This window comes from Urtica dioica, chromosome 7 (assembly GCF_054948205.1).
Source record: "Urtica dioica subsp. dioica isolate 48M chromosome 7, U.dioica_male_clone48M_v1_H2, whole genome shotgun sequence".
Taxonomy (NCBI): domain Eukaryota; kingdom Viridiplantae; phylum Streptophyta; class Magnoliopsida; order Rosales; family Urticaceae; genus Urtica; species Urtica dioica.
Genome location: NC_142762.1, coordinates 39,236,112 through 39,255,959, shown reverse-complemented (window position 1 = coordinate 39,255,959; position 19,848 = coordinate 39,236,112). Strand labels below are relative to the sequence as shown.

General features: G+C 32.9%; 1 protein-coding gene across 1 annotated transcript; it reads left to right on the top strand.

The window, feature by feature from the left end:
• The first annotated feature begins 15,688 nt into the window (after positions 1-15,688).
• TPR12 (Tetratricopeptide repeat (TPR)-like superfamily protein) lies at positions 15,689-18,969 on the top strand. Its single transcript, XM_089621108.1, has 5 exons — positions 15,689-16,684; positions 16,989-17,184; positions 17,268-17,440; positions 17,892-18,225; positions 18,644-18,969. The coding sequence occupies exons 1-5, from the start codon at positions 15,960-15,962 to the stop codon at positions 18,782-18,784; spliced, it is 1,569 nt and encodes a 522-aa protein (XP_089477234.1). The 5' UTR covers positions 15,689-15,959; the 3' UTR covers positions 18,785-18,969.
• Positions 18,970-19,848: the final 879 nt, after the last annotated feature.

Here is a 19,848-nt window from a genome sequence, read left to right as displayed (position 1 = left end):
TTTGCAAAACAACGAGCATTTCATTTATATTATATATAAAAATCATTAACTTTTTTTGAACAGTTAGAAATATTGTCCACAAAAAAGTAAATTAGTAATTACTCGTAGATCGCCGTGTTCTGCATGCTGGATCTTTTACTATTTTATGTTCTTCCCGAAAGCTTGCTAATCCCTATGTTGTGCGGACTTATGCGATAACTTGGTAATCGTGATATATAGGGATATTAATATATATCAAGGTATCACATTAAAATTTGATCGATGATTGATTTATGTCATAATTTTGCTAAGTCATAATTTGGCTTAGCACATGCATCCGGTTTCTGATTCGTAAAATGAGTTTTAACGAAAAAAGTGATTAGTTGTTAAGTTATAATTTATCACTTAAATTTTAAGTGGGCTTGAGAAGCACTTAAAATTTAATATAACAAGCCCGTTGGGCTAGGGGTTAAACGTATAGGGCTTGTAGTTTTTATTTTATTTAAACTTTTGAGGTTGAAATATATTAAGAATAAAATATTATATCTGTAAATTTGATTTGATAGATAATATCTTTTATTTAAATAAAAAGATATATTAATCAACAAATTTAGATCTTGTTATTTTATATTGTATTTTATTCTAACTAACAAAATATAACAGTTATGATTACAGTCCTCTCTTAGAATCATAATAAAATAAAACAAAATAAAGTAATTGATATTTTTTTTAAGGAAAGTTATATAAAACTTGAAAGTTGAAACTTGACACCTTTAGGTATCTCATCTTTGGGGAAATAAATACCTTTGCCGTATTTTTTGAGTGGTGGACATCTATGTCTTATTTTACTTTTGTTTACAAATCAATTCCCTTTTTTTAGTGCAAAAATATATGTAAATTTGGAGCATTCTTAAGAGAAAAATGTGAAAGAAGGATGAGCGCTACATTGTAGACCCATAGAAATCTAGTACATAATTAAAAAAAATGGAAGCAAAAACAATAAACGAAGACATAATAAAATAGTTAAAGAGAAGGAGAAGAGAATAAACTAATTGAAGAGGAAGAACAAGCTTCAAAGCTCTCCTGCAGGCCAAACAAAACTAAAAATAAATGACATATGTGTTTTTCAGAGCCTAAATTCGTATATGTAGGATTTACAATGATATTCAGAGCTATTTGAACCCTTAGATGAGATCCTAGGGTCAAAACCACTTTAAAATCGAAATATTGATGAAAACATTATTTTTGGGCACGCGCCGCTGTCAAACACGGTCAGCAGCGCGGTGACTTTTGGAAGTTGACTGCGATGTGGTGAAAATGGACAGTTGCGCAGTGATTTTGAATCGACCATAATGTCTTGCTCCGATGTCCGATTCACTGCGAATAAATATTCGTTAGAAAGCTAAGAAAAAGCTCTATCCGATGCTGGAAAGAATTCATCAAGAATCGTTACATTTGTTTTCAAATCATACAGAATAAGGTGTCGTGTTTCTTGAATAGCTCTAGCTCGTCCGAAAAGTCTTCAAATCATATCATGAAATTGCTTTGATTTTATTCCATCATGCTCCAAATGATAAAATATTGCTAGAAACCTGATAAAATTAGAACGCTACAAGAATTTTTTTAAAAAAAACTTACGGAATTGCTTCAATTCAAGCTTAAAAGCGCATGATAAGTGTGTATAATCACTTATCAATTTTGCAGTTTCTCAGAGCTCCGTCTCGGTGCTATGCTACGACAACGCTCTCCATCGATTGTGATTTTTTCCCTAGTCGAGCGAGTTTTTCCCGGATGTTGCAGTGTGGGTTTTGTGTTTTTTAAAAGTAGTTTTATTCTATCTAGAAATTGGTTTGTTTGGTTATTTTATTACTAGTTAGCCGAGTTTTCTTCTCGGGTATGTGCGCTATTCGACCTAAGTTATTTTGAATTTTCAGGCGTGCAATTCTCAAGAAGAAGATTAAGGGTTGTTTGCCGGTCCCTTGCCTTCAAGTGTCCGCCGCAAATCTCAGCTTAATTTTCGTGTGTCGAATTTGATGATGTGATCATCCTTTTGTAGGTGGAAAGCCGTTCTTTGGCTTGCTGGTGGCTTTCAGTGTTGTCATCTTTATATTGGTAGGGGATTTTTTTTTTCCCAATTTTGGGATATGAAGGTGTTTCGACAAATTATGAGTAGGCTTAGTCATGTGTTTAAGTCTCGGTGGTTTTTAGGTGACACTTTATTCAACTGGTTTAGTAAATTTAATTTTGTGAATTTTTAATTTCTCTGTAATTTGGTCATCAATAACTATTTATTTTGAATGCAATTCATTGGTAAAAAATAATTGATTGGTCATCTAAATCCTTAACCGGTATGTTAGGTAGGTTCTGGCTCCTGGATCTGTTACGACTCACAATACAGCTCAATCTTTTGTGATGTTACGTTATCGATAATTTGACATATTGTTTATCAATCCATAGACGTTTGTGTGCATACGACATATACTATGGGTCCTTCAAATCCTAAAACGACATTAAAATAATCGTCGTTTTTATTTATCCTAGTATTCTAATTCAAATAAACGTAATCAAGTATTTTTCTGTTTAAAAAATGCAACACGTGTCTATTGAAAATTCTATGATTTCGTACATCGTGTTTAAAACATATTAGCAGCACTGAAATTGTTTTATTTGTAAGAAAGACTATACCAGCATAATCATCATTTATTATGGTAGTCAACCGTAATTTTCTAAATGGAAAATTTTGCCTTATATCATGGCATAATTATTGGGTAAAAACGCATTATTAATCCAAAATGCGTAAACAACGGAAACCATTGCACTAAGACCAACGCCAACCGAACTCCATTTCTTTGATTTGGTGTACTCATTTACTCCACCCGTACGTCAAACATCACACCAAAATAGCGTAAATGCCTTTTATTTATTTTGTTGCGCTATATATAGCGTATAACTGTTCATTACGCCAAAACAAGTTTTTACTTGTATTTAGTCCTTGCAAAATTTAGTATTTACTCAATTGTCACTGTTTTATAAAATTATTTCATATTTATCTCAAAAATTATTTTTATGTATTAAATATTTTAAAAGACCACAATATTTTAAAATACAACATTGACATTTGGAGTTTGGGAAAAACTAAAATGACATTAATATTAATATCGAAACGAAATAACATTAAAAAAAACACAATACAACAAAATAAAATTGAAATAAAATTACAATACATAAACTAATACTCGGGGAAATAAAATTGAAAATAAAATTACAATACATAGTAAAATAAGTGGTATAATTGGAAGATATTAAATAAATATAAGGGTATGAAAATAAATAAGAGAAAGTTGAATATAAATTAATATTTCAATTTGGTGTAAAAAATAGAGTTCGGTTGGAGATGAGATAGTGTTTGATGTGACATGTACTGTAAAATAGAGTAGAAAATAGTGTAATCGGTTGGAGTTGGTCTAATGTAATACACGAGTCCCCTCTAGTTACTTTTTATAAGCAACTCAAGTACACAGGCAGCTTCATTTTTATAATTATTTTGGTATATTCTTTACCTCTAATAATAATGTTGCTTTTTGATAAGTGACTATAATATTATTATTATTCCAAAATAATTCGTTTGAGCTTTTTTTTTTCCTGAGCTATTAGAGAAACTCTTTTATTTTTTATTTTTTTTTTCCTTTTTCTTTTCCCTTTCTATTTTTAACCTTAAGCTAAAGTAAACTCATTAGAGCTTGAAAATTAAATAAGAACTTGACCTTGATAAAACTCAATTTTGTAATATTTTATTTAACCAATATTAAACTTTAACATATATATATATATATATACATATATATATATATATATATATATATATATATTATATGAGCTTATAGTCAAGCTCTTTAGTGAGTATTCTGGTAAATTCTCAAATGAACTAAGTTACATGTCATAATTACGAGCCGTAAGCTTGTGTTCAAGCTTGACTTGTTTGCATATAGACCGAACAACTTGACTTGCTATTGTCTTCTTGGTTTGTTTTCAACGAACTTTTATCGAATCGGATCTTTATCAACTTGGTTTGTTTACAGCCTTAGAAAAACATACGAAGGAATAAGTACTTACAATTATAATTAAATTAAGCCGTTTAATTAAAAATCACAAAACGATACCTTCAATGATGTAATTGGCTATTAAAAAAATTACTAAAAGTGACAACTTGTAAGCAAAGTCGTTATTTTATCCAGCGATATATTTATTCGCTACGCTTTAGATTTTGTTATAGAAGTCGCATTAAAACAAAAATCTTCAAATGGCCTTTTTGAAACAAGCTGGATTAAATAGCATGCAGCTCAAGGCCATACAAATAATTAAAATTGAATATTTGATCATAAGTTCAAAACCGAATTTGAAAATTTAATTACCAAAAAAGAGAAGAATGTGGCATTTCTTAAAAAAGAAATGTGTCCAAAAGTCATATCAAACTAAGATGCGACAGTATTTTACAATTTTTTCGCGAACAATGCTTATATCAAGAAAAAAATAAGCGCTAGTTCCGATAATAATTAACCCCCGTTTCTCTCCTCGTATGCGGAGTAAGGAAAAATGCTGAAATAAAATGCTTATAGTATGTTAAACAATTGAAATGATCCATTTTCTATTAACTGCAATTTTAAAATATACAGGTGCCGTAGCAAAAAAAAAAAAAAAAAAAAACAAAAAAACAAAAAAACAAGAGAAACAAAACAATAAAATTTTGGACATTTAAAACGTATAATTTTGTAGCATTTTATTTGTGTTATTTTCCCCCAACATGATATCTTGGACATTGTCGTTTCCCAAATTTAGCCGTACTGAGCTACACATTTCTTTCATATTTTAAGGCCCACGGGATCAATTCTGAAATATTTCACTGACAACTGTCTTGAAAATTTCACAAATATGTTATTTCAAAATGCTAATTCCCTGTGGTTTTTTTTATTTATTTTTTTATTTTTAGTTTTATATGTTTTGAATGAATCTGTAAATAATTAAGAAAAAATAGAATGAAACTGTAGACAGAAACGGTAAAAAAAACGAATGAGTCCAATCAAAGTGTAAGCAACAATCTTTTATATATTTATTCATAAAAATGAGCTCTTTTTTAAATAAGAATAATTCTCATAAATAGTTTCTAAAATAAGGTATCTTAGTTAATTTCTACTATTTGATCATATTTTATCAGTGGTTGGTTGTGGTTGATATGAAGGTCTATAATGAAAATATGATCCAATTAATTAAGTGCAGCTCGAAATTAGAAGTGCTGCGCAAATATATGGGCTTTGGCACCATCCGTGATTGTTTCTGGTAGTTGTTTTTTGTTCTTTATCTCAAAACTAGCATGTTTAAAGGTTCTCTTGCATAAAGGAATTTTAAGTTCTAAAGAGTCATTTTCTTTTTAACTTGGGGACATTTCCTAGGACTAAATTAAGGGACATTTCCATTTTCCTATTTTTTTCAAAAATTTACCAAACTAGGACTAATAAAAAAAAAATTCGTTTTTTTGATGAGATGAGCGGGAAAATAGAAAGAAAGAGAAAAAATAAGAGATTTTATTGGGGAAGATTGTAGGTTGGTAATTAGTATGATGGTATAATAGGTAGATTTTTGTGTATCTCTCATTTGACTTTTGTTTGACCGGTCATAGTTTGGTAAATTTTTGAAAAAAATAGGAAAATGAAATTTTGCCTTAATTTAGTCCTGCTTTTTGGCAATTTTCCTTTTAACTTAGACAATTTTTTCTGAAGATTTGCTTACCGTTTTGGGCTTTATTTACTATTTAAAATAGCTGCTATTAGTCTGGGATGTCTTGGGCCTCCGTCTTTGCAACCCATTTTTCAAGGTAGCCTATATAAACTTGTCAAACTATAAGGAGGGTATCGCCCATTTTTCACACAAACTTCACAACAACAACAACAAAAATTCTCTTATCTCAAAACGAACCATCTCCATTTGAACGTCAAACCGTCCCACATAAATAAAAAATATTATGAACACAAAAAATAAAATAGGGAAAATGTATAATTGAAAGAATAACAAGTTGTTTTCTAATTTGAAAGCTTAACGACTATTTTTCAAGTTGCTTTAAATGTCATGGGTATTAATTATGGATATGAGTGTCACTAAATCACACCCTAATACAGAAAAACGAGTTCGTTCTCACCGTCCCTTATCTTATTTTTCCACGAACCACTTCTCCAGGTACGCGGCAATTTTCGGACTTTTCTATTGTTTGTTTTGAAATACAAGTTGGTAAGTTTTCCAACTGAGTCAGTGCTTCTAAATGTGACTCCATTGAGCGCAGAGTTTATGGATGATGGAAATATATGCGTAGAGATTGTAACCACGATACAGAAGACAATGTCGAGGAGCATAATAGTTCATCACATACATGACATGATCGATAATCCGACCAAGATTTCCGCGAGTGACGCAATACAAATTGTTTATGCAAGTTTGATAGATCTTGGTGGAGTGACTAATCGGTTGGAGACGCGCTCAATACAATAAAGTATATCCATAGTTTAGACAATTACAAAAGTCAAGTCCGCTCGCTTAAATTGCCAACTTTTGTTGCCGACAATTGTAAATTGCTCACTTATAACTACGACCATTAGACCCTCCCCTCATGAATTGTTTGTAGCCCTCCTCGTCAATCAAAATATCTTGATTTTTCAAATACTCGTTGATCTTCTCGGAGTTGCAAAACACAAATTTTCCACGAATAAACACGTGCTCCTCACAGTGTTCTGGTAATTTTGCGTAAATCTCAAGCAAAAATGGTAATCACAAAACCATATTATCAATCCCTGTTTTATTTATTGTTCCAACAATTTTAATTTTGTTCTCATTATCATGTCAATATGGTAGATTGTTAAGCAATTGTTCCGAACGTTACATGGACAGCTCCAATTTATGAACTATTGAACACATTAAGTACTTTTAAGAAGAAATCGTTATGGTTCCAATGGAGAAGAGGAAATTAGGAAACCATAGCTCGCTGCTATCACTACAGTAAATCAGGCAACACTGCAGATTGATTTAGAGAAGTAATATTCAGGGTACAATAGTAATTACATTTTAAAATTAGTTGGTCAGAGGAGTTAGCGTATATATGGAAAGTAAATATGCGTATGTGTCAATGATATATATGTTTCCTTGCTATATACATATATATGCAATATATAGGATTTGATCTGAATCAATTATTTGATGCAATGTAGTGCACTCTAAGATCATCAGTACAATAAAAAGCAATCTGATCAATTTTCACATGGTATATTTATTAGATGAGACCTAGCGTGTAACGCGAAATATGAGCCTCTATATATTTAAGTTCAAGAGCAGTATTATAAAACTGTAAACTTTGTATTATCCGTTCATGCTATTGGCATCATCTTAATGTAAACTCATCATTGTCATATAAATCTTATCGAGCACATATACGGTAAAGATATAGGGTACACAAATTTTAAGACTAATAAATAAATATTTTGTAAAATTGGGAATGTCTTGTTGAGGATTAATCATCCCAATGTGAAACATATATATATATATATATATATATATATATATATATATATATATATCATATAACACTATCGAGCTAGGTTGGCGGGCTTTAAAAAGGCCTTGGATCACGTGACATATATATATTCTTTATCTTTGCGTAAAATGCACGTGCATGTGCCACCGCACATTTCGTCCAATACGTAGTACGGTAATGTATATATCTATCTATAACGGCTCAACTTCTTGAAGCCTTGAATTCAAAGCCAATGCATTGATTTCTACGAGCGGCCAAACAGGAAGTAAATGAGCACAAATATTAAGCACCTTCCATACCTTATACGTGTCACTAGCTCTTTATATCCTCCAACCTTTCTTTCCAAGCCTTAGAAGGTGTACATATACGCGCACGAACACACCAAACGCTCTTACCTTTTATCCCATTAGGAGAGAAATTACAACGTAGAGATGAAGTTGTTTCTATTCTAATTAACAAACAACTCCACTATTTCCAAAAGGAAAGCGAATCCTCTCATAATTTATAATACGTTGTTATTATTATTATTTTTTTTTTTTGGCTCTTTTTGCTTTATTTCCCTTTCACATATATACTATACTATACTATGGGGTCCCAACTCCCCAACCGGCATAAATATAATCTATATGCCAATGGCAATAATATATATATATATATAGTGCTAGCTTTGATCCGCTTTTACTTTGAATGAATATTAGTTTACTTATGTCTTGTGTCGGCATTAGAGTTAATTTGGTAGAAAAGGATATAATAGGTTAATTAACTTATCTATCTTCAAATATTAACGATAAATCTGATCTCATTATGATCTTATGCCGTCATAATGATCACGGTATATATATAGTAGAGTATTGATTAGAAACAGAATGTGCTTGTAATAACGCCAACATGTTATTTATTAAGTGATCATATTCCTCCGTAGGAATCGCTTCTGAACGTACCGTGGTCGTACTAAATAAACAGGAGTGCACAAAGTAATCCAAAAACTCGTAAATCTGACTGGACTATTGGTGTTTAAACCGCGGTTTAAAATAGTTGTTTGTTCAATTCGGGTCGATCCAACTTTTTCAACCTGTCTAAAACGATCTCGTCCGATTTCAAAATTTTGGACAACAGTTTAAACCGCATCAAACTAGTCCTAAGTTTTTAAGTTTTATTATTATTTATTTTTTCAATAATTCTAAGATATTTGAACAAACCAATTTAAGTTGGACATCTTAATTAAGATGTGCTTATGTTAATATCTAATTAGTTTTATTTTTTTTTAATATTTATTAAATTTTTACAAAAAAAAAAAAAACAAACAATACTCAAATCAGTTTGGTTTATTTTCTTAATGGTCTAAATTTTTTCAAGTTGTTCAAAATGGCCCAATCCTATTTGGAGACTGGTTTTATATCGGAACGGATCGTGCACAGTAAATAAATTTATGATAGGTAAGAAAATAAGTACACAATCCTAGGTATGCATATAACTTCATCCAAAAAATAATTTATTTTATGTTAGATTGTGTACTGAGTAGTCTTTGGGGCCAACACACAGATTTAGGGACGATCCTCAACGACATCGCGAGTTTGGCCTCTTTATTTAATATTTACAAATTTGGAATATTTGTTGATTAAGAGTATTTATTAACTTGTGTGTGATTGATTTGAGGCAAATATTTCACTAGAGTCCACTCATCGAAATTTATTAATTCTAGCCTTAATTTTCGTTGCGAAGGGTATAAGATTGATTATTGATTTTCCTAAATCGAAGCTATGTTGCATGAGAAATTGATGCTCAACGTGTGTTGTAAACACAAAATATATTGTGAAGAAAAATTGGATGTGTTGTGGTTAAGTGTGCATATAAGATACGTGAACTTTGTGGTGTTAATATAAGATAACATTGGATAAGCCTTTAGGCTCCCCAGTGTGACCTAATTTTGTAATGGGCCTAGGGAGCAGGCAAGTCCAAATCCACCACATCCACGCGCCGCTGCCTTCGGTCGATCGGGCGGGCTGAGCTGGTTGGTAGGGCCTAATTAATTTTTTTCTCCAAAAATGTATCTATTTAATCAATGAAATAATTTTTGTGTATTAAAGTGCTACGGTTTGATTGTGTATTATAACCGTGCTTTTTATTGACATGGTTATTGACGAGGATTCATAACCATTTGGCACTGCTTATAAAAAGAGGCTTAATGCTCATTTTGAAAGACACCAAAGCTCAGACTTCAAAGCTTTCCACTCCAAAAATTGTTTATTGCTTTCCTTTGTAGTGTGGTGGTAGTTTATAGCCGAGATTTTAGGTTCACCGGAGATGTGCGTAGTGGTGCTCCGCTTGTCTGGTCGTCGTTGTATCCTGGGCAGTTTGTGCTCAAGAATTTCAGCACCCGTGAGAGAACGTTTAAAGCTTCAAGAAAATCGGAGTCTCGACGATCCCCTTTAATTTCTTCCATGCTTGTTCTTACGGTTACGTTTGAGGTTTATACCCATTTTATGTTCATTATTTCATATATTGTCTTGTTTTCATATTTATTATTGTTTATTATTATATTAGTTTTCTAAAATTAATTATTTTTTATTTGTTTCAGCAAATTGTTTATACCCCGCTCATATGTTTCATAATATTGCTAACATTCCATTTCTCTTTCATTCCTAGGGCATGTATTATTATTGCGCCATTATATCAGTCGAAAATTTGAAATATTCGGTAACATTTTATTTGGATTAAATTGTATATAATCTAAAGCATAGGTATTTGACAAGTAAAGGACAAAAGCCCTATGGAGGATGAAAGTGAAATCCGACGAGATCGTTTGCTCAAAGTTGTAAAGTTTGACTATATCTTTGGCTTTCAAAGGGGGGTCGGAGAGTGTGTTGATTCTTCAAAAGGAATTCAATTTAATATGGCTAGCTGTTCAGTGCCTACTTTTAAAGTATGTTTCTGTTCTTACATCAAATTATGTAGATTGTAGAATATAAAGCATGCACTATTATTATACAAAAAAAAAAAAAAAAAAAAACTCAAAATTGTCGGCAAATGAATATATAGGACTATATTCGTAAGAAAATCGCTTATCTAAAGATATGATAATGATAAACATGTGAATCAGCACACAATCGTTGCTTTATCATGGATCAACAAAAACAGAATTCCCTAATGTATTTAATGGTCATGATTGGATGTTCAAAATTTTCGATTTGTTTCATTACCACTCAAACTCCTATAATTTTCTTTTATCACTTTACTTTATTTACCACGACGTATCGATTTATTTGTTAATTCTTATTTATCACCATCACATTTTTAAATAGGCAATTTTGTATACATCGTGTGATCAGAACACACATAAAAGGATTAGGAATATATAACTCGAAAATTTTGGTATAACCTAGACATTATCAATCGGTCAATTCAGATTTTTCATCTTGACTCGTCCCAATTTCTTTCTTATGGTGATCATATGCGAATAGGATACAGCTAAGACAAGTATTTTGAGCATCCCGGTTGGTTAAAATTACCTTAAACATTTACACTTTTAGCCCATTTTTAAAAAAATTACATTTTTTACCCTGAAAATTTAAATTTTTATTAGTATTATAAGAAAAATTGTTACGCAGCGGATCAACACGGTTACAAATAATCGAACACACGAAACAATTTCATAACAATCCTCGTATAAAAATCACGATAGGTTGAATTTAACAAAAAAGAAAAAAAAAGAATCGTAGTGCAATATATTTTTTCATTTTTCATTTTATTTTTTGTAACTCGTACGACGGTTTTCAACATGAGCCTTAATATTATTACTATTATTATTATTATTATTATTGCTTGCACTAGGCTAAACCATTGTACAAGCCTTTTACGAGAGTGCAAACAACTAATGAAAGTCTTGGATTTGCATAAAGAAAAAGTTAACGAAACAAATCTAAGGTATTTTTTTAATCCACTCTAACGCAACTTCCGCTCCCTTCGTCTCGTCTTTCGCAACTCTCGCCTTTCTTTCTTTGTCTCCATCGTCTCTTTCTCCTTTTCCCCGACTCTCATTCTTTAGTCATGGATTCTCATATCTCTTCATTGACTCTTCTTAACCTCCAGTGACACCACCTTCTCACTTTTGCTCTCTCATCCTCGTTGTGGAGAAAACCCGCAAGACCCCAACAAAATGAGTCCAGATTGAGCACAACTTCTTGGAGCCAATGCAGGGTTTATTTTGAGCTCGAATGAGGTTCTTTAAAACCATTAATTTCCTCACCCCCGTCGTCAAGGTCGTGAGGGTAAACACCATTGTGGAGGTGCGATCCCAAGAGTTCAGTCGCCATGGTTCTAGCTAGGGACAGTGGAGGAGCCACGCGAGGCTTAGGTGGGGCATAACCACTCGCTAGGGACGTGCAAAAAAAAAAAGCTGTAAAGACCACCAATTTCTTAAACTGTCGATCCGGTTTAATACGAATTTTATTATATCTGGTCCTTTGTCTAAAATTGAAACCACAGTTTAGACAACAATCCTAAGTTTCTTTTAGTAATTCTGAGGCATTTAAGCATACTAATTTTGTTTGAGCATCTTAATGTTTATGTTAATATATTTTAAAATGAATTTTTCCAGCTATCCTTATAATTAAATTTCTAAACAAAACAAAAAAAAAATAACAAAAAAAAAACTATTCAAAATTTTTTAAACCGGTCAAAACTAGACCGGAGTGATCTACACTAATACTTTGGTTTGGTTTGTTTTATTTTTTTGTAAATGGTTTGGTCCGGCTCCAAATTTTTCCCAAACCATTTAAAACGGTCTGATCCAACTTGGTGACTAATTTTAGACACAACCGGATAGTGCACACCTCTAATTTTAGCGAAGCCGGGACGGTTTTGTCGTCTTCTCCTTCGCTAATTAAGATTGTGAAATATTGTCCGCCCAACATCATCTCTCCCATCATCCGATTATTTTCATCTTTATTGGTTATGAGTTCCAAGCCCGATCGGCAAGGCCCACAACAAAGCTCTTTGCCACTCCTGTCCTCACTTGATGAGTCTCCATCTCTTCCGACGTTGTTTGACGCTCACTACCTCCACCTCCTATAACAATTAATTTATTAGACAATTAAGTTTATTGTTAAAGGATGTGTTAAATTAATTATTAATAGCTGATATATATATATATATATATATATATATATATATATATATATATATATAGTATGTCTCGCGCGTTGCTGCAGAATAATTATTATATTTTAGTCTGAGGAAGAAATATATAGAGACATGTCCATAAATATTTAGGTTTGAAAAAATGAATTTAAAGTTTTTTAGAGATATTTTTATCTAGCTTTTTTATTTTTAAAAAACTCGATACGAATGAACACTTGTGTCTAAGATTTAATCATTCACTTTTCAAAGTAAAAATTAAAAATAAATAAATGAATTACTGTTCACTGATTTGAGTCTAGAGAAAAGTGTCCATATATATATATATATATGCATGTGCATATTGAAATATCAAGGAATGTTGTAGAAAGGTTTTTTTTAATGAATTTTGAACCATGTTTAGAGAGGTTAAAAGTACTCAAATCCAAATTCGATGAAGGTAATAAAAATAAGGGAATACATAAGTGCCCGACAAGTTAAGTAACCATGGATACAAAAGTTCCAATATTTTAATATCCGCCAACGTACCTTTATTAATATAGGTATATAAGAAAATTTTGGTTTGATTCTTCTAGCATTACTTGGTCTCTATCACTTGATAGTTGACACCAATTAGTTGATGGTAATAGCTGTTTGCAATTTGCCCCCGGAAAATCAATTTGAAATCTTAATCCCAGCTTGAAAGTTTGTATTTATATGTTCAAATCCCACTATTTACAAAAGTTCAAATGTATAACCTGATAGCTATATTTGAGCTAGTAAAGATTTAATTAGTGCACGTACATCTCCTTTGAAATTCTCATGTATAGTAAATAGCAATCTCAATCATTGACGAAGGTCAAAGAGAATATTATGGACTGTAGAGCAGTTTTCTTTGAGAATCGGTCTCATTTAAGAACCGGCACCGACTAAAATAGTTGAGCCAGTAATGTGTTGGCCGACTAAACGACACAATAATGAAGTCGTCCATGTAATTGACCCAAAACATTACCTAGTTAACAACATAAAATAAATAAATAAATAAATAAGCGAGGGACATATAGGAAGGTAAGAAGCTAAAAAATATTACAGCTGGTTATCATTCTATTTTAGCTAGGTGGGTCCTAGGCAAAGGAGTCCCTTAATTGCCGTCTGTTAGCGCTATTCTAAATAGTAGTTTTGTCAAAGTCCGTCGTTGTTTTTGGCAATCTTTCACTAATTAAATTCACCAAAAGGGTCTAATCTAATTGGGGTCACTTGATTCTAATACATTTAAAATAAGTTTGTTATGAGCACTTTATTGTTAGCTAGTAGACATGATGATCGTTTCCTGATTAGACTAATATATCTCATTAATATCTTATTAATTCTAATTGGACTGTGTCCTTTTGTGTTTGTGTATTCATTTTTTATTTGCAAATTCGCGTCATCATTATCATCATGTATGTATATATATATATATATATATATATATATATATATATATATATATATATATCAAGTGCATGGTGTCTCCTTTTCCAAATCATATAGGGAAAATATCACATTTATACCCTGTGTTTTAGTGAAATGTCGAGTTTAACCCTCGGTTTTCAAAAATGTCGAGTTCATACCCTCTGTTTAACTAAAATGACGAAATTATACCCTGAAATGAATAACAGCGTCACAAATCTCCCTTTCATTGATATTAACTCTTATATAAGAAAAACCAAATCAAATCTAAATCAGTGCCCTAACTTCCAAATTCTCAATTTTGAAATAAAAATAGCCTTAAATTGAAATTAAATAATAAAACTCATACCTCCTAAGAAATGACTTCATTCCGTGTTCGAATTGTAACTCTAAATTCTGAATTCTCTGTTCGAATATGCGATTTTGATGACTATCAACTATCGATGTTTACCCATTTGCCTCTTTCTGTGTTCTTCACGATTAAGAGACTGTTATTTATTTTGTAGTTTTTAAATAAATTACATATATTGCGCGAATGAATAAAGATAATTGGTGTTTATATATACATATTATAGTCAACGTCAATGAAAAGTCAATAAAAAGAATATTCTTGACACTGTTGTCTATTTCAGGGTATAATTTCGTCATTTTAGTTAAACATGGGGTATATTTCGTCATTTTAGTTAAACAGAGGGTATGAACTCGACATTTTTGAAAACCGAGGGTTAAACTCGACATTTCACTAAAACACAGGGTATAAATGTGTTATTTTTCCAATCATATATGATCCTCTCTTATTTTAATATCGTTCGTCAATTACGACCGAGGGGATATAGATTTTAGGTACCACTTTTAAGATAAATAAATAAATAAAATTAATTATAGGTATATGGCAAAGATAACAGCATATCTCATTGTAATTAAGCCAAAAACGTAATTTAACCAAAGTTTGAACCAACTTCTAAAACTATCGAGATAAAAATCTCCTAGGCGTCACATAAACTCAATTTGCTGGGAAAAAAAAAGCGAATATGCATGCGTAGTTCTCATAGATGAATAAATAAATGTGAAAAGAACTATTCCTTAAAAAAAATTTGAAAAGAACTGGCAAGATAGTAAAGAGTAGGACTAATTTTACAAAAGCATGAATCGTATAGTCCTTCCCTGACGTAATTCTTGGCACATAATTAATTAAATACTTTGAAGAAGCGTTTACTTTATATGTTAAGTTTTAACTTTGAATATTAATTGAGCAAGCTATGTAGTTTTTATAATTAAAAAAAAAAAGGTGCTGAAATGAAATGAAATCAAAACCAATCTCCGGCTGTCAATTTTAAACACGAGTGGTTAATGCCTTCATTCTTTTTTTCTTTTTCTTTTTTTCAACAGGTGGTTGATACTTGATGATCACAAAATTGTAATCACCAAAAAAGCTCTTAGATTTAAAAGGGAAAGACAAAATTCCTCTCCTCAATTTTCCAAGATATTCTTGACCCTACAGCTATCTTTTTTCCCCTATCTCAGCCCAAAAAAAAAAAAAAGTTCATTTCTTGGAAGCCACTCTAAGAGAGCGGCCTAACGAACGATTTTATAAATACGTAAATAGATCACACCTGGAGAGAGTGTGATACGATAGATTTTATTGAGCCATGAATCCTTCACAGTCAAGCCACTCCCTTTCTCTCTCCTCTCTTCTCTCTCTCTCTCTCTCTCTCTAATATTTAATTCCACATTCTTCATGCACTTATAATTATAGATGCTCTGATCTCTCTCCTAACTCTTGCCTCTTAATATCATCTATAATCAGTCTTCCCAGCAACAAAACCAAACCAGAAGAGCAATGGCAGAGATAGCTAATCATAGAGTGGGAAGTGAATTCGGGTGTGGCTTCATGGGAGGGATTTTCCAAAAATGGAATCACTGGCCCAAAAAATCCCACGTCCATTCTCTCCCACCACCACCGCCAACAAGAACAGAACAAACAACAAACACCGGTCCAAAGCCCAACAACAAACCAAACCCGGTCAAACCGGTCCAAAAAAAGCTTGACCAAACCGACAAAAATCTGCCCCCGAAGGCGAGAAGCTCGACATCTTCGTCCTCGAACAGCTCCGGCCAAAACCAGGAGAATATTCCGCGGAGAGATTCGGCGCAGCTCGACGAGAGCAAAGGGCTCGGGAAGCTGAAGCTGGGTAGCGGTAATAGTAGAGCGGGGTCGGTGACGAGCAACAGTCCCGGGTCGGCGGCCAGGTCAGCGGTGGTTTTGGGCGGGAACGTGATGGGAAACATAGTGAGGAGGAATAGCTGCGGGGACGAGGTTCGGCCCGAGGCTCTGAAGAAGATGGGAAACGTGGCTTACAAGCAAGGGAGGTTTAAGGAGGCTCTGGGTTGGTACGACAAAGCCATCGCGTTGGACTCGAACAACCCCGTTTATCGCAGTAACAGAGGCGCCGCCTTGATCGGATTGGGCCGCCTCGTCGATGCTGTTTCCGAGTGTAGAGAAGCTATTCGGATTGACCCTTCTTATCACAGAGCTCACCATCGCTTGGCTACTTTGTACCTAAGGTAACAACCTTTTTTTTTTCCTTCTATTTTCTATTTTGCAGTATTTTAGTCCTTTTTGGTATAAATATGTAAAAATTAAACAATTTTAGATTTTTAGAGTAGTAAAAAAAAATGTTTTGATACATTCTTTTTTCCCATTTATAAAGGAGTTATTTAATTTTGATGACAATTTTGCTCATGAATATAATTATGGACTAAAATATCACTGGAATAATAATAGACCAAGGATTATTCGTGCTAATACTGTTTTTATTTTTCCTACTTTAATGAGTCATTTTTTTGGTACTGGCTGTTTTGTTTTAAGGCTGGGAGAGACAGAGAAAGCCTTGTATCACTACAAGCTCTCGGGGTCTTACGCAAGCTCGAGCGATATCGACAAAGCTCAGGCTCTACAAAACAGCCTTGTGATTTGTAGCGAAGCAAAGAAACTCCAGAAGTGGAGTGTTTTGTTGAGTGAGACTCAGTGTGCAATATCATCTGGTGCCAACTCAGCTCCTCTGGTCAGCACTCGCTCCAACTAATTCCTAACTCTGCAAATTTAGTTTTTTTTTTTTTTTTGGTGATTGAAATAGTGTTTTTGAAGGTTTTTGCTCTACAAGCTGAGGCATTGTTGAAGCTTATGAGACATGAAGAGGCATACAAAGCCTACCAAAATGGACCGAATTTGAGCATTGATGTTTGTACCAACTTCTTTGGAATGACTTCTTGCGCTTATTTCTTGATGATTGGATCCCATGCCTACTTAGCTGTTGGAAGGTTGGTAAATTGTTGTTTCAATAAATCACTTGCGTCACATCCTCTTTTTTTTTTTATTTTTTTTATCTCTTATTAAAAAAAATACATGTTTACTTAGTTTAATTAGGTTGGTCCCCAAAAAATTGATTCCATTTTAAAGCTAAAAAAGCACCCAAATATTATTAATTATTGACGAAAGTATTGTCCTTGTTGATTTAAAATATTCGAATAAAAATTTTGGCACTCTCTAGGCTTCCATTAGTTCTTTTTCTAAATCATCTCCGAGTAGCACAAACAATCGGGCCGGGTCTGATAATGTTGTCTATCATTATCACAAACAAACAAGAACCCAAATCGTTTGTCCTTTTTTGTGTCTCTCTATTGACCATGTCATAATATAATTCGATGAACAAATCCGAAATCCACAAACAAATCAATAAATATAAATTTATATACTGTATTGGTTTGGCAGGTTTGAGGAGTCGGTAGTAGCGGCCCAAGAAGCAGAGAAGCTTGACCCGAGCAACAAAGAGGCGAGCGCGGCCGTGAAGCGAGCCAGAGCGGTCTCATCGGCTCGGTCAAACGGAAACCTACTCTTCAAAGAAGAGAAGTTTTCACAAGCGTGCACCGCGTACAGCCATGGCCTAGAGCACGACCCACTCAACTCGGTCTTACTATCCAACCGAGCGGCTTGTCGGTCCAAACTTGGCCACTTCGAAATGGCCATTGAGGATTGCACCGCGGCTCTTCGGGTCCACCCTTCTTACACCAAGGCCCGGCTGAGGAGGGCTCATTGCTATGCCAAGGCAAGCCCACTCCCTATTTCATGAACATTTCATTTATGATCGGATTAAATTTAAGAAAATGTTCACCTTAATCGATTTTTTTCTTCTTCAATATTGACTTTGTTTGGCTTAGCTTATTAAGCCTGCTTTTAGTTTTTTTTCTAAAATCTCAACCATTTTAAAGTGTTTGATAAAATAGGTTTTAGTAAAAGTTGAAAAAAGCTTTGCAAAATATAGAAGAAAATAGAAAAACAAGATTTTCGTAGCTTTTGGGAAAAACAGCTTTTTTCAAAAGTAAAATCTAAAAGCATTTAAAAAAAAAGTAAAACTATGTCAAAAGGTACCATAAATTGTTTGTTAAATGACCGGAATTTACATTTATGCGGTCGGATAATTGAAATGGCCATGAGTTTTTGATATCTTGTTTTGATGTGAATAGTTGGAAAGATGGGAAGATTCGGTCCAAGACTACCAAGTGTTGATAAAAGAGTCTCCGGAGGATGAGGAAGTTGTGAGGGCTCTGTTCGAAGCTCGACTCCAACTCAAGAGGCAATGTGGAGAAGATACCATGAGCTATTAGAGAGCTCGCTCACTTGGTACACTACACCAATTGGATGACTTTTTTGTGTGCATAGAACTAGGTTTATGCTTGTTTGTTTTGTTAGTATATATCTCTTTGTGTGTGTGTGAATGAAATGTTAATTAGAGTTGTCGTACGACAATTAACATAAGGATTAGTTTTCATTCATTCGAAAATTATGTTTAGCGATTTGTGTGTGTTTGTTGTATGATGTTTTTTTTTTATATCATGATTGTTAGAGTGATATCGACGAAAATATATTGATAAAAGTCAAAATGACTTCAATTTTTAAAATAAAATTCAAAACTTATTTATAGACGAAGAAGAAAAGTGAATCATCAATGTAATCATTATTACAGCAAAAGTGGTGGATTTACCAATTCTATAGGGTAGCACCAGTAAAGTTTTTGTCTTTGTATATTATTCTAAATTATCTAACTATGATGCACATTCATTGGAATCAAACAATTTCTCGATCTTAGGTTCGAAACCTACCGAATGAAAGTAAAACCACAAGGATATAACATTCGATGTAACTAAAACCACATGAATAAAAAATTCGATGGTACAAAAGTTATATCATAATATGAATTATTGAAACGTAAAACCAGAGAAAATTATTAAAAAAAAAAATCTTCATTGACGGCATGCTAGTTAGCTCGATGAAGACGGGTTCACAATAGTGGAAACATCGATGATTTGAGCTCCAAGTAATGACCAAGAATCTGTAATCTTTTGACGACGTCGGAATCAACAGAATCCGATAAAATTATTGAGAAGAAAAAGAACGCTTGCCTCAAGTCGAGAGTCATAATCTAGTCTAAAAGTGGAGTCTTGCTCCGTCGTATATTAAGACGCATTGTTGGAATTAAAACCCCCCCTTTTTTTTTAGTTATATGGCTAATCAGGCACGAAGTCAGGGGTGGGCTGTAGCCCCCCTCAAAAATATTTTTTTGCACTTTTTACTTATTTTTTATTTTATTTTTACACTTTTTTATCCTCAAAATTTACAAACCAACCCCCCCTAAATTTTTTGTTGCAAATTAACCCCCCTAATCTAGATT

Coding starts and splice junctions, on each gene's coding strand:
- TPR12 (XM_089621108.1), top strand. CDS start 15,960: ATGGCAGAGATAGCTAATCATAGAGTGGGAAGTGAATTCGGGTGTGGC. Junction 17,185..17,267: donor GTGCCAACTCAGCTCCTCTG/GTCAGCACTCGC, acceptor GTGTTTTTGAAG/GTTTTTGCTCTACAAGCTGA. Junction 18,226..18,643: donor GGGCTCATTGCTATGCCAAG/GCAAGCCCACTC, acceptor TGATGTGAATAG/TTGGAAAGATGGGAAGATTC.